Raw genomic sequence first — 15,976 nt, forward strand, 5'->3', positions numbered from 1 at the left:
GAGAATGAACTTCATGGGCGAGATGTAGGGTCAGAGAGATGGCTGCTTGAACTAATCCAGAAGCATGCACAGCTGTTGATTATAATGACAGTGCCTTGAGACAAGTCCCGAGATTTGAGAGTTGAGCTCACAATTATTGGAAATAAAGGCACCGACAGACCAGGTTGCTAGATGGGTCATCTATGCATACACTGTGATAGCTTACAATGAAAGGGAGGTAAGGCTTGATGCTAAAGCCTCAAGTAATGAATGGAAATGATGTGAGAAGTGTGCGAGTAGATTGCACACCTCGAACATCTGTTGGAGAATTGGAGGGATTCTCTTCACGAGTCCTCAAATACATCACCACATTGTCATTGTTTATCTCCTTGGTCAACAGTGTCCTTTCTAACTTTTAGAAGCATTTGTTTTATAATTTAAACATCCCAACTTGCATTTATGTATATATGTGCATGGTACCCATGTATGTACACATGTGTATACATGTGAGTGGAAGCTTGAGGTGACATTAGCTGTCTTCCTCTATTATTTTCTATTTCCTTAGTTGAGGTAGGGTGTCTTGTTGAAGCCCAAGATCACCGATTGCATCGTCTTCTTGCTCTAAGAATCCATGACTCTGCTTTCCAAGGACTGGGATTTTATAGGTGGCTGTTACACCTGCCCAGCTTTTTCTAGGTTTTGGGGATCTGAATGCAAATGTCCATGCTTGTGGGTCAAGGTCTTTGGCCATCTCTTCAGCTCATATTTATGTCTTTATAGCTGTCCAGTGCAAAGTTTTTAATATAAAGAAATAACATCTAGTATTTGTGTTTGTAATGCTAATAAATAACTCTCAATAACTTTTGCTGATTGATAAAATCATTATATAGATTAGGCAAAGTTATGTTTAATGAAAGTGACTTTTCTCTTCTCTCCTGATAGTATTTCATGGCACCATTGAAAAGATTTCTGACAGCGGCGGAATTTGATTCAGTATTTATCAACATTCCTGTAAGTAAAGTTGTGACAAGTCAAGTGTGTTTCTAGAAAGTCTTCATGTTTTTAGTGGGCTCGTTATCCTTCCTTTACCACTGTCTTTGGGTTTTCAATGATTTTTTTCTTGCTTCCCCATTTATCATACCCTTGCTCTTTTGAAAACCTGACATTGTATCTTTAAGAGGTCAGTCAAGAGCATGTGTTCAGAAATGGATATGTGAGATTCGTGTATTAGCTATGCTTGGTTGTTATGCAGCAGTGCTCTCAGTTACATAACTGTGATGTTACTGTCTGTCTGGCTTGCTCTTCCCTGCTGTGGCCCCAGGAATGTCACTTACCTCCCTCAATTCCTCTACCATGGCCCCTGCCCACTGTCGGTTAGATCAACAGCTTCTGGTTGTGCCAATTTCCACTTGAATTTTGAATTTGCAATTTTCTCTCCTCTTCCTCTCTCTCCTCCTTCTCCCTCTCCACCTCTTCTTCTTCCTTATTGTTTTATAACTGAAAGAAAATGTTTACAAAAGCAACTGGAGACATAACACTAAAAACCCAAGCCTGCACATTTTAGGAAGTAGGAACCCTGAAACCCTATCGTATGCTCATTTGCCTTGTTCGATAGCACCTCCTTCTTCTGGCATGAATCCAGCAAAATACTAGAGATGGCATATTCACCTTCAAAGTTCGGCCTACACTGAACACGTTAACTGCCATGTTTCTCTGTGCTCCAAGGTACACGAGAAGAGATAGCAGAGAATCGGTACCTCCATTCAAATTTCCTCATTCTCCCTTTGTGACTCACACTCCCTGGCTGCTGAAAATGACTTGCCAGAGTTCAAAATGAAATTCAGACTTTTGAGTTGCTATCATAAACCGTCTAGCACAATTTAAGTGCTACATGTTTGTGTCACTAGTGGTCTGGTGTTAAGTAATTTGGTCTGATTCTCGTTAGCTTACCACTAGGGTGCCGCTAATTGACCCAAGTTCAGATCTGCCTCTCTGTGTCCCAAGGACACTACTCATTACTTTAGTCCATCAATAAAACAGTGAGCACTTGATTAGTTTTATTTACAAAATTTACAGTGATTATAAGATTAAACAGCTGTGGGGTTTTTTTTTAATTCAAAGAATAAATTGACCTATAATAGGAAGTACGGTTTCTGTATTCACTGGACAGGGATATTTCTATCTGAAATTGCTGTTTCCCATGCCGACATCTTTCTCCTTCTTGTCCTGCTTCCTCCTCTTCTGCTTTCTCCACTTCACCCCCAACCTCACTATCTTTTTCCTCATTAATTAAAGTTCATTTAATTAATGAACTTTATATCCCAATCACTGCCTTCCCATCTTGGTTCCCCCATCACACAGTCCCACCACCAGGCCCCTCTCACCTTCTCCTCTGAGAGGGTAGAGAAACCCCCTGGCTATCCCACCACCCTGGCACATCAAGTCTCTGCAGGGTTAGGTGCATTCTCCCAGCCCAGTTAGAGTAACATTATCCATATATAGGCACCAGCTTGAGACAGCCTCTGCTCCAGTTGTTTGGGATGCACATGAAGACCAAGTTGCACATCTGTGCAGGGGGCCTAGGTCTAGCCTATGTATGCTCTTTGATTGGTGGTTCAGTCTCTGAGAGGCCTGAGGGTCCAAATTAGTTGACTCTATTGGTCTTCGGGGCTCTCAATCTTTCCTGCAACTCTTTTATAAGACTCCCAATTTCTTTCACTGTTTGGATCTGATTCAGAAGGCTGCTGGTGGAGCCTCTCGGAGGACAGTTATGCTAGGCTCCTGTGTGCAAGCATAATGGGATATCATTAACAGTGTCAGGGATCGGTGCTTGCCCATGGGATGGGTCTCAAGTTGTGCCATTTATTGGTTGGCCAGTTCAACAAAACAGTCTCTGTTCCACCTTTGTCCCTACTTTTATTTCACAATGTTTTCTTTTCTAAGGACCTTGTAAAAGTTCATCGGAGCTTAATGCAAGAGATTCACGATTCCATTGTAAATAAAGATGACCATAACTTGTATCAAGTTTTTATTAACTACAAGGAAAGGTAATTTTTTTTACATATGTGAGTATTGGCTTGGAATTAGAATGAATGTTAGTATTAAAAACAGACATATGTATTTCTCTTGTATATTAAAATAGTTCCAGACAGAAATTTTGAACATAGCACAGTTCGTGTCAGGAAAGTAATTTGAGATTTATATATTGGTATTGTTGTTGTTTATGATGATGATGATGATGATTATGATGGTAGATGAAGGATGTCCAGGAGGTCAGAGTGCTGGATGTTCTTGTAGAAGTTTATTTTCCAGTACCCACATGTCAGCCTACAATTAACTTTACCTCTAGTTGCAGGTGATCTAATGTCCTCTATGTATATATGTATATATATGTATATATGTATATATATATTTCACATATATACATGTAGACAAATACTTATACATGTAAAATAGACGTTTTAGAGTATACTCAGTAGAGTATTTATTTTGCATGGCAGAGCAGCAGGCCGAGGTCTTCCTTTGAGTGTGCCCCTCCTGAGTGATGTAATCTTCACTAGCATTGATGCTCTGGGTCTCCCCTTTCCTCTGTGGTAATGGGAAGGGGGATATGATACTCTAATATTTTATAATTTTTGATTTTGGAACATAAAATTTTTACTCAAAGGCAGCAGTTTCTTGGTCTTGGGAGATATCTTGCTAAAATTTTACCACATGAATGTGATGAGTCTTCAGAATCCTTGTAAAGTTTTTTATTCCAAACACTGTGTGTGGGGGTGGGAAACAGACACAGGCAGACCCTCGTCACTTACTGGCCAGCCAGCTTAGCTCCAGACCAATATGAGACGCACACACAAACACACCCAAATGCACTCATACATGCACACACACAAACACAGACAGCGATAGACACAAATGCACACATACACACACACAGAGGCACAAGCACACATAACACAAGCACAATGCAAATACACATATACCTGCACACTTATGAGTACAGATGCACACAAATGCACACACACACACATAGATGCAGACACAAACACACCACAAATGCACATATGCATGTACACACACAAATACACATATACACACAAATACATATGTGCACACATACACACATAGATACACACAAAAGCATCAAAACAAATACAACTACACAGAGAGAGAGAGGGACAGACAGACTGACTGATTGACAGATCAATCTATCTTTCCTCTAACATGGAATTTATATTTTTAGCCTAAAATATACTGCTCTCTCATTTTAAATAAAGCAATATAATTCCTAGTATTAGGAAGTGGCTAATGCATTGCTTTGTGTCAACTCTTAGATAAGTATTAAGTTTATTAGGACTTTTAGCCAGTGGAGAGATAAAAGGAACAGCAAAGCTAATAGTCTGTCAGCGGAATATCTGCGTGTAGAGATGTTCTTGGTGAGCAGGCTCTGAGTCCGTGCAGTGTGAGTTATCTTCTATCCAAGGGGCTCCGGCCTCTCTTCCCACTTCTCAGATGATGTATGTTCCTTAATTAAATGCAGAAAGCAGTAGACGGTTTATTAATGAGTGGAGTCCTGGTGATTGTAATAAAATTGTAGTAGAAAATATAACTGTCTTGAGGATTAGTAAACAGTAGAAAGTTTATCTCCAAGTAAAGCTTAAAGAATTTTTTAATTTAAAAAATTGATATATATTCAAATAACCTTAACAGTCATTAAGCCCTTTGTAAAGTCTGTCTTCCATAAAACACACATGGGACCAATCTTATGCCCATTTGCAACCAAAGTAGTCTTTTTGTTGCTGTCATTGTGAGTGGCCCTCATTCTGCATGTAGTGTGTGTTAGGAAGAGTCTTGGGGACGGAGAGAATGCTCAGGCACGGAGAACACATGATGCCTTTGCAGAGGACTTGGGTACATGCAAACCACACTGCAGCAGTTAGCAAGTTCAGTTCCTGGGACTCCAGCACCTGTGCAGACATGCGCATGTGCGCGCGCACGCGCGCGCGCGCGCGCGCGCACACACACACACACACACACACACACACACACACACACACACACACACACATTAAATAAATCTTTAAAAAGCTGTTAGTGCTTTAGTAGCCCTGACTGTGGCAGAACTGGGCGTTTCCTCTTTCTCCCTCTGCTTGATTCTTTCAACCTCACAGGTTTCTCTCCTTCCTTCCAGATTGGTTATTTATGGACAGTACTGCAGTGGAGTGGAGTCAGCCATCTCTAGCCTAGACTACATCTCTAAGACAAAAGAAGATGTCAGACTGAAACTAGAGGTGCATGTTCACTTTTTATTATTTGTTTAAAGCATGATTACCTCAAAATGCAACAGCACATTCCATCGTGTGCACCAAATATAACTCATTCCAGTTTAAAAAAATATTTCAAAAGATAGCCATGTTAGTAAAAGCTGTGGTGGCAATTGTAGCAGGAGCAGATCTAACTTTGTGGCAGTGGAGTCATACACATTATCTCCTCAGGTCTTCTTTACTGTGGTTTGTATTCTAGTTGAAAAGACTGGGCACAGGGATATCATGGGTAACTAGATAGCAAGAAGTACAGAATAGATAGGGTTCTCCGTCTCTGTCTCTTTGTGTGTTTGTGTGTTTGTGTGTGTGTGTGTGTGTGTGTGTGTGTGTTTTACATGTTCTCAAAGCATCAGATATTTGCACATGTATACAATGTATAGGTATTGCCCATAAGAAAGGAGAGCAAACAGACAGATACAAATGTAAAAAGAGGCCAAAGTGTTATGTGAGTAAAAGGAGTCTCTGAGTAAGCTGGGGCAATCCTGTCACTGGACGAGACATGAAGATATAGTACGACTGGAGGTTTACGGTAAATTTTGGTTTGGGAGGTGAGAACTGTGATATCTACAATCCCAGCACTCACAGGGTCTGGGCAGGAGGGTTGCAAGTTTGAGGTCAGCCTGGTTCACACCCAGACACAGATACACCCAGACACACCCAGACACTCCCCCACATTTATTTATCTATAGATGTGTGTATGTATCTTAAGACCCTGTCGCAACCCCTTCTCTCCCCCAAAGTCATAATTTATGTGTATCAATTATAATCCATAAGCATTTAGATATTTAAAGGACTTCTGAAAAATGCTGGGTATATAAATGAGTTAGTGTCTTAGGGGTAGTTTTGTTTTGCTGCCTATTCAGTGTCTCCTTTCTCCTTTCCTTTGTTCAGTTCATCCTTGAAGTCAGGCAATGACAAAAGAGAGAAAGCCTTTCAGGTCGCAGCTCTTCCTTGTTTTGGTACAGCAGGCATGATTTCATCACTTCTGTCTCCCACAGAGACACATTATTGCTTAGGAGGCTTGCACAATAGCAGGCACCGAGTATTTTATAGTGTCCCTTGATGATGGTGACCTTATATCTAGAGACAGTTTAGTCACCACTAAATGATGTCTTTAAAGTATCATTAGCTCCAAGGGTTAACGCTCCTCCTCGTAAGTGTAGAGGTCTAGGCTACCTTGACTCAAATTAGATATGATGATAAAATAAAACTTTACAGCTCATGTTATTAGTTCAGAGCAGAACAGTAGTTACAGCAGCTTCTTTTTTCCTCCTTAAATGAAGGTATAAACCTGTGGCTCGAGATAGGAGCCAGCGGGCTGTCTGTCAGACCTCTATGGTTCTCGGCTCTGCTGAATGGCTGCTCTTCTCTCAGAATCAATGTCCGGGCTCTGCAGAGGACATGCATACCAGGACTGTACATTCTGTCCATTTTCTGCCAGACTTGGGAGAGGAGAGGCCTCAGGCTGAGTTGAAAAGGCTGCAAGTGAGAGGCTGCAGCTCAGCATGCTGCCTCTCCCTCGCTCAGATGTCCCACTTCTGAACACGGCCTGACTTGGGAGAATTAATGAGAAAGTGTAACATGGGCACCCCGCAGGATGGTAGGAAAGCTGTCTTATTCTCCACTCCTGTCCTTTTCTTTTTCTTTCTCTGGTGCTTATTTTTGCTTTTCTTTGTCTGGCTGTTGTTATTTCTGTGTGTGAATACATGTATATAGTCTTTTCTGCTTTGGAATCAAGATAAAGGAGGGCATTGACTAAGAGACTCTGCCTTTCCTGGCGAGTCTGAGCTTAAACTCGGTGATAGTCCTTTTGATTAGGATTGAGTTTAGGCCAGGTGGGTGGTGGATTATTTCAGAAGAATTATTTATGTCCCTTATTTACTTTCAATGATAAAAATTTATATAGTCTCCAGCTGCAGTATAGCTGATGACAATGATTCTTTTATCCCCTGAAACTGGAAGTTCAGTAAACTGACAGTCCCCACAGTAACTTTCAGTGAGCTGGGATGGGCTTCATTCCAATGGACTACAGAGTTCAAGAATTCCGAGATCCCAAGGAGATTAAAATGCAATGGAGAGAAAAGACCCGGTCACTATAGTGATGATTTGACCTCCTAGTTGAAACTCATAAACTGGAATTTTCTATCATTTGTGGATGCAGGCAATCAGTTGAACTCACAGGCTGGGGAGATAGCACAGCCATTACAGAGCTTTCTATGCAAGCATGGGGACCTCAGTTCAAACTCCAGAACCAACATAAAAAAGCTGCATGTGATGGTACATGATCAGGGTTGGAGCTCTTGGAGGTGAAGGTAGGAAGATCCCATCTTTTCCCGGGGTTTGCTGGCCAGTTGATATAGCCTACCAGGCCAGTGAGAGACCCCCCCAAAACAAGATAATGTTCCAGAGAAACAACACCTGCAATTGTCTTCTGCCATCCACGCACATGTTCATCCATATACATCTAGAAACTCTACTGAAACAATTATCTTCCCAATGAACTGGGGTAATTAAAACACAGATTACTCATCGGCGTGTTTTTTTCTAGCTCATTTTCTGCTAGATCTGTAGTCAAACATACTCATGACATCATCACGGTCATTAGAATTACTGGCATTAATGTCATAGCTGATAATGCCTTTGAACGTGTTAGAAAAGCTAAGAGCAGACAAAGGAACAAATTCATGGCCCAAATATTATCTTAAGTAACTCAGTTTACCGAAGAAGCTTTTCGGTCTGACATATGCAATTGTTTGAGAATATTGAACTCGTGAGGGTTCTCTCTAGCCATGTTCTTTGGCATTTTGGCATCTTTTGGAATAACACTGTATGTTTCAGTCAGGGTTCTCTAGAGAAACAGAATTAATAGAATGAACCTATACCACACTCCTGATACTAAAGTCTTTATTAGTCAGGGTTCTCTAGAACCTACCTAGAAACCTGTATAGATAGGGGATTACTAAACTAGCTCACATATGGTGGTCCAGCTTGTCTAACAGTGGCTGTCTACCAATGAAAAGTCCAAGAATGCAGTAATTGTTTTAATCTGTGGAGATGGATGTCTCAGTTGGTCTTCGCTATATGCTCAAACCCCAAAGAAGTAGGCTCTAATTCCAGTGAAGGAATGGAGTAGTCAGTAAGACAGGGTAAGTAAGCAAAGAGAGCTAGCTTCCTTCCTCCATGTCCTTTATCTAGGCTGCCACCAGAAGGGGTGGCCTAGATTAAAGGTGGGCCTTACCACTTCAAAAGATCAGGACTAAAGATGAGTCTTCCCACTTCAAATTACTTAATCAAAAAAAAAAAAATCCTTCATAGGTATACCTAGCTAACAGTGACTTGCCCAAGTCACACAGCCAAGGATTCATATTTTAATACCTCAAATTCAAATTATTCACCCCAGGCTCACAGCTACAATCAAAAGTGAAGAAGTCAGTATTATTTTAAAGTTCATTTTTATTTGTTTGTTTGTTTATTCAAGACAAGGTTTACTGGGCTGCCTCAAACTTATGTTAATCCTCCTGTCTTAGGCTCTTGGGTGCTAGAATTATAGACATGTACCACCATACCCAGCTTAAAGCATTTTTAAAATGGAGAATGAAGTATATATAAAGTATGAGGGTTTAAAAATATTAATTGTGGTAACAGGCTTATATTTTAACATATTCAGCCAAATACTCCATTTAATTTAGTTAAAATAAGTTTATAAGCAAACAGAGGGTTGTTTTTTTTTAAAGAGCTTTAAGGGACATTTTTTAGTCCAAAAATGTTACACTGGGGCAGATGTTGTTTACACTGATAGTTCAGTGGCCACAAGGCACACTTCTACCCAGACCAAAGGAGGCAAGAAGGGAAGGAAGGAGGAGGAGATAAAATGATGCTGACTGGAATGCTTCCTCGAGCCCAGTAGAATGCTTTGGAGATGCTATGGTGTGATTTCTTTTCCCTGGAGACTGGAAAGAATATGTGGAGAGAATTGATGTGGCCAAAGCATGAAGTTGGATGAACCATCTGACTTTAATGAGTCGAGGCCTGAGCTGTCTGATTCATAAGCCTGGGGGAATGTGGGAGAAGAACTCTAAAGGAAAACTTGGGAGGGATTGGGCTATGTGCTATAAAAATAATCTTCAGTCATAATTCTACTTGATTCTTCTTATGATTTGAAGTTCTGTAAGATGTGCTTTAAAACTGAAGATACTTTATTGTTTGAGTAGTGGTATCGCTGTGGAAAAGGCAAAAATACCTACAAGGATTCTACTTTTGGGCTTTGCATTTTGGAGTGTTTTCTGACTTCCTTTGAGTAAACTAACGAAAGTTCAAAATCCATTGCCTTAGGAATGTTCAAAGAGAGCCAATAATGGGAAATTTACTCTGCGTGATTTGCTGGTAGTTCCCATGCAGCGGGTGCTGAAATATCACCTCCTCCTTCAGGTCGGTACATTAACAACCCTCTACTGTGCATTCGTTCAGCCCACAGAACACTGGTGGGCATCAGCGTCTACGGAGTCTCCATGCTATTAGGGCTAAGTGTGAGATGGCCTGGACAGCTAGGGGTCTTACTCTCCTTTTAAGAAGATAGATAGATAGATAGATAGATAGATAGATAGATAGATAGATAGATGATAGATAGATGATAGATAGATAGATGATTGATAGATGATAGATAGATGATTGATAGATGATAGGTAGATAGATAGATAGATGATAGATAGGTGATAGAATAATTCTGCATTTACTAAAAAGACACATTTTGTGTTCTTCATACAGGATAGGAAAAAATAAAGAGTGAAACAGATACTAGTAACAATATTCCTTCAACGACATCTTTCGGAGTTAGCAATAATCATTTGCTAGTGAATCAATGAACCTGAGTGTGGTCAGATTACCCTCATTAGACTCTCTGCCTTATCACAATAATTAAGAGAATATTGTATCGCAGGCCGTATTGCTTTTTCACTGCACTAAATGTAATAAGACGACATCTATTGTGAGGAGATTCTTACTATAACCTGCAAAGTTTATGGTTTCCACGGTTAGTCCTCTAATGAGGGTGGAGAGCCTTATAAATTTAATTTGATAGCTATACCAGGAGGCTCATTAGTTCTGCTCCAAAGAAATGTCTTATTGTATTAGTCTGTGAACCCGGCTGATGCTTGCGGAATGTCATTTTGAAAAGATCTACTACCTGTACGTGAAATAGAATTTTGAGTCTTCTGTGCTTTGTACACCTTGTATATTAAATTTCTTGAACTGTAGCCATGCAATTATTCGTCATTTCTATTTTGGTTCTACTGAGAAATCAGAAAAATTCAAACCCTGATTATTTCTTAAAAATGCATTAAAACATTCATGAGACCTAAACTCAAAGCAACTTAATCAAATTGGATTTTATGAAAAAATAATAAGGGGTGACTCAGGCAATCAGCTTTCAAGGCTTCATGGAGCTAAAACTGGTCCAAAATAAGATAATAATTTGCTTTGTTTCTTTGATGTAGCGAAGCACTGACTGAAGAATTCAGAAGGTTCAGATCAAGAGAAAGACTCTTTGGGTCCTTGTAAGATTTTGTGCAGACTCAAAAACTAAGAAATACAATGATATGTCTTTGGAATTCCTGACTTACCCTGTTTTTTTTTTCCTTCTGTTGTTTTGTATTTTAGATTTCAAGCGTATGTGTAATTCTACAATGGTTTTTTTTTAAGACTAGGAAGCTCTGTTTTTGGTACTATATGTAGATAAGAATTTTAGAGATTTTTAAAAAAGACTTTTAAAGTATTTTGGAGCATTTGTCTGGTGTCTAGACAAATTATTAGTTTGTGATTTTTTTCTCCTTACTAGTGCACTTTCATGATTTCTAAAGGAAATCTCTTCCGGATGCTGGCTGGTCTGAGGACAATGACATAAAATTTTAAATATTTCTGACAACCAGGGAGCCTGCATGGGTCTGACCTAGACCCTCTCTATATATGATACAGTAGTGTAGCTTGTTTGTGACTCCTTACAGTGGGAGTTGGGATGTCTCTGACTCTTTCTTACTTTGGGGACTTTTTCCCCTACTTTCCTCATCCAGCCTAAATGCAAGGGGAGGTGCCTCGTCTTACTGTAACTTGATATGTCATGTTTGGTGGATAGCCATGGGGGCCCTGCCCTTTTCTGAGGAGAAAAGGAGAAGTGGACCTGGGTGGGGGTGGGGATTGTGCAGTAGGCATTGGGAGAAGAGACGAGAGGAGAAACTGTAGTCAGGATGTAATATATGAGAGAATAAGTTAAAAAATTAAAGTATTTTATAGAGGGAGTTTTGCAAACTTAAAAAATGACTTACTAATACGTTTAACAAAGTGAGAATAAAAGTCAAATTTGGTGAATTTTTATACTTGGCAGTTTCTTCTTTTTGCAGGTCTTGTTTGTAATAGGAAACAGTGTCAGGGCTGGGAACTTTAGAAAAGTTTGAGAGAGAGAGAGAGAGAGAGAGAGAGAGAGAGAGAGAGAGAGAGAGAGTGTGTGTGTGTGTGTGTGTGTGCACATATACACATCAAACCATGTTAGGAAGGCATTGGACCCACCTCAGCAATACTCACCAAACAAAGTCCAGTTCGTAAATCACCCCTCTAAGAAGAGAAGATGATGTCTCTATTTGGCTATCCAGCAAATCCAGGTGTAGTTATTGAGGCCTATGATAACTAATTTATAAATTAGACAAAGTAAGAAGTTAACAATAGTTAATAATAAAATAAAGCAATTAGGGACTGGACAGATGTCTCAGCAGTTAAGGGCACTGAGAGAACCCAAGTTCCATTCACATGGCAGCTTACAACTGTCTGTAACTCCAAGATCTGACATTCTCTCATAGACATGTATGCGGGCAAAACACCAATGCACATAAAGGTAAATGCATAGAATAATAAATCAAGCAACTATAGCAATATACTGTAATGAAGTTGTTTCCATCCCTACTCTTGTGGTTCGAAGCCATTATTAAGTAAGATAAAGATTGCTTCAAAGAGGACTTGTTAGTATGAGTTTGCCAAGTGGACAAGAGGAGGAACTTTCTAAAAGAAAAGTTCATGTCCTATGGGTTACACCTAAATGGCTTTGAGAAATATAGACTATTTAAGTGTGGATAGAAAGTAGGTTGTCTGGGTGGGAGTTGAGAAAAAGGGGTAAAGAGAATTTTGCAGGATCCAGATCCAAAGCATGACTTCTGGGAGGCAACTGGGTTACAGCTGAAGCACTGAGGACGTCACAGAAGTCTAACCAGGCTGCAGACAAGATCTGACTTCAGAGTTTAGAAACCTGCTAGGTATCAGAAGCATGGACAGCGAGAGAGAGAGAGAGAGAGAGAGAGAGAGAGAGAGAGAGAGAGAGAGAGAGAGAGAGACTGAGACTCTAGGTCCAAAGTCCAACTGGGAACACTTAAGAACAACCTGTTCGAAAAATGGCAAGGAGCTGGTGTTAGGTAACTGCTAGGGACACGCTCACCAGGGCTGGGTCAGTAATATCAGTGAGGCATAGGGGAGAGAAGGGAAGGGCAGATCCTGGGACACCATTCAGGTTCTGGCTTTAGCTGTTACACCAGTGGAAATGCTCCCATTTAATTAGGCACCATCTGTCCCCACCTTGTCCTGGGTGAGAATGGAATATGTTTGGGACTTAATAAATTTAGGGGGCCTGTGAGTCTGGTATTGGGTGTGATGTCTGGGTTGAACATATATATGGCCTCATTAGGTGACAGTTGATGTGACAGTGGTTGTGATGTGGAGACTATGCAAAATAATAATAAAAGGGACGGTGATCGTGTGGACAAGAACAACCCTCTAAAGAGAAAGGAAGCTATTAGAGACTGAAATGTGCAGAAAATTGGGATTTATAAGCAAAATAGTAAGAACAGTAACTCACAGAGCATCCTCTTGTTCTCGAAACAGAGATGTGGAGTTAGGATAAACAGTCTTAGAGAAGCAGTGTGTTCTTGAGAGCTGAGGCCATCAGCCTAACATCCAGGAAACAGCATGCTTCTAATGGTGAGGGTAGAGTTGAGCTGAAAAAAAAAAGAGTCATAAGAACATAAAAATGCTCACACCGTGGAGAGACCGATAGTATCTTTAAAAGGGTTTGTCTGCTTGTTGCTTAGGTCTTAGTTTTGGATTTAGGGGGAGCGTTACTAACCTGGGTCTTCCAAATAGGAGCTGGTTAAACACACCCATGATCCCATGGAGAAGTCGAACCTGAAGCTGGCTCTGGATGCAATGAAGGTAAGGCAGCTGCAGTAGAAACTTGCTGGTGTCTTGTAATGCTGCCCAGAAACAATGGGATCCGAACACTAGTGTGTCTCTGTGATACCCTGAGCCGTTAACATTCACGCTTGTATTGGTGAGGCAAGCAAACCGATTTGCTGACACGGACATCCGTTATGTTGTCCCTGTCTGCTTTGATGAGCCTAGGACTTCCTGCTATTTGCTATGTGACCTAGACTGGCCTCAAACTGTGGCTCTCTTCCTCCATCAGCCTCTGAAATGGAATTGGTGCCAGATGAAAGGGCCATAACTCCAAGAGGGATGCTAAAAACTACTTTTGTCCAGTTTGTTCACATTTTAGCCTCCAGCAATGATTGCATATAATGACTTTGTTCCACAGTCTTCTCATTGTTTTGCATATAGCTGTTGGCCTGAATAAGCTGAGGGTCAAAGGTGACTTGAGGATCGCCAGTGTGGTTCATTTTCCCAAGACCCATCCACTGCCAGGTTGCCTTGTACAGGTGGATCCTGGACGTGGCGATTTCACTTTGGGTTTTTGTTTCCAGTTAAACCTGAAAGTCAAGAAGCAGATGTGGTCTTGTCAGGGAATGTCTGAAAGCACAAATTCTACATATTGCTTTGTCAACTTGACTCTGAGCTGTAACTGACACAGAAACACGTGTTTGTTTTGGAAAGAAAGTGACAGGGCATTATAGTTAGTTAACTGCTCTGGACCAGCCTTAGCGTTGGCTCTGCTGTTTAGTCAATCATAGTGTGAGCGTCAAGACCATCACTTGGTCGCTTATTGTGGCTAGAAGAGCAACACATTTTTGTTGCCTTTTAGAAGTCATTTATAGAGGGTCCTACAGAAGCCAAGTGGCCCGAGAGCACAGTTAAGTGTTGCTGCTTGCACAGTTCCTGTTGCAGATGTGTTAAAGAGGCTAAAGGAAAGAAGGATAGAAAAAGCTTAGAAAACAGGAAAATGTGGATCACACAAAGTAAAAATAGCCGGTTACAGTATGGGAGGATTAGGTAATGCTTTTGCATTTATTTTAAAAGCCATTTTTAAATAGGTAAAGGCGTGCAGAGCAGCATGGCTGAAGGTCTTGTTGACTTTACTCTGCCTCCGTGCAGCTCTGCTCCTCACCTCTGCTTTGTTTCTCTTTTATTCACTCTGAAATTGAACTAGACTTCTTGACTGAGCTCTCTCAGGAGCTAATGAGACATTAACTGGTTTCAAAAGGACAGACTTGCTAGGGCAACCTGTAACTCTGTGTTAGGTTTCTTTGCTGCTTATCCTTCAGCCGTGCCCTTCCTGTCACCTGGGGAGAGATGCACCACTGTCACTGTCATGGGCAGCCATGATGCTCCTGGAATTTAAATCCTCCTGACCTACTTTTCCTTGGATTCTGGTTTCTCTGTTTTTTAAGGCAGCGGCGTCCTCATCCTCCTCAGAGGTGTGGTAGATGACAACTCTTCACACTTCCCAGCTGCATACCCCACACTTTACAATTGGCTTTGAGACACAACTTTGATTGACTGAGTGTTCATTTCTATTGTCATTGAGACATGATGGTGGTGACTTTCATCGCTGAGGAAACTAATGATGTGTTTTTCTTTCAAAGCAGCTCACATCTCTAATCTTCCTGTGCTTTCTTTCTTCACCCTTCTCTCCATTCTCTAGGACTTGGCACAATATGTGAATGAAGTAAAAAGAGATAATGAGACCCTTCGTGAAATTAAGCAGTTTCAGCTATCTATAGAAAATTTGGTATGTAATTATCCCCCCATCCAGATTCCCCCCGCATCCCCAAATCGAGGGACATCCAAGAGCTGTTGTTGAGGAAAAGACAGTTTACCTTCAACTTTCAGCTGTTAAAAGTTGTTTTCTCCCCTCCTATTTCTGTCTGGACTCATGTGATGTCTCCTGGGACTTTGCCATTGTCCAGGTACTTCAGTGGCTTGCCTCCCTCCCTCAGTTTCTTACTGCCAAGGGTCCCAGAGAACAATAAAGACAGCCCCAGTTTTGGTAACATGGCTAGAGAAAGTCCTTTCCAGACACTTGTCATTTTAACTGGGTGCAAAGAATGAGAAGCCAGAAGGTGCATGGTAACGGTATTAGTGATCCAGGCAACGCCTCAACATGGGAGAAGTGCAGAGATGGGTAAGAAGCACTGGGTATGTTCAGGAAGCTGAGAGGCAAGGGTTGCCAGACATGGTGAGAACAGAAGGCAATGAGCTATAAGGTCACAGGGGATGAAGAATTGCATCGATTAACCTTTAGACCAAGGGTAGGTTAGGGCTTTATTGTGGCAGCAGTGGACATCTAGGACAGTTTCTATCTGTGAGTGTCCCAGTCTTGTTTATATTTCAAGAAATCCCTTCAGGGAGGCAGCCAGGCAGCTGTAGACATGGTTTCCAGAGAGATTGGAGGGCTGGGTTAGCCG

General features: G+C 41.0%; 1 protein-coding gene across 3 annotated transcripts in view; it reads left to right on the top strand.

The window, feature by feature from the left end:
* Vav3 (vav guanine nucleotide exchange factor 3) overlaps positions 1–15,976 on the top strand; it is a 342,484-nt gene that overhangs the window by 163,842 nt on the left and 162,666 nt on the right. For all 3 annotated transcript variants that reach the window (XM_017590775.3, XM_063281659.1, NM_001191714.1), the window contains exons 7-12: positions 922–990; positions 2,923–3,026; positions 5,171–5,270; positions 9,636–9,731; positions 13,479–13,547; positions 15,214–15,300. In XM_017590775.3, the coding sequence (XP_017446264.1) occupies positions 922–990; positions 2,923–3,026; positions 5,171–5,270; positions 9,636–9,731; positions 13,479–13,547; positions 15,214–15,300 (525 nt within the window). The remainder of the gene's footprint in view (positions 1–921; positions 991–2,922; positions 3,027–5,170; positions 5,271–9,635; positions 9,732–13,478; positions 13,548–15,213; positions 15,301–15,976) is intronic.

Source organism: Rattus norvegicus, chromosome 2 (assembly GCF_036323735.1).
Source record: "Rattus norvegicus strain BN/NHsdMcwi chromosome 2, GRCr8, whole genome shotgun sequence".
Lineage (NCBI taxonomy): Eukaryota > Metazoa > Chordata > Mammalia > Rodentia > Muridae > Rattus > Rattus norvegicus.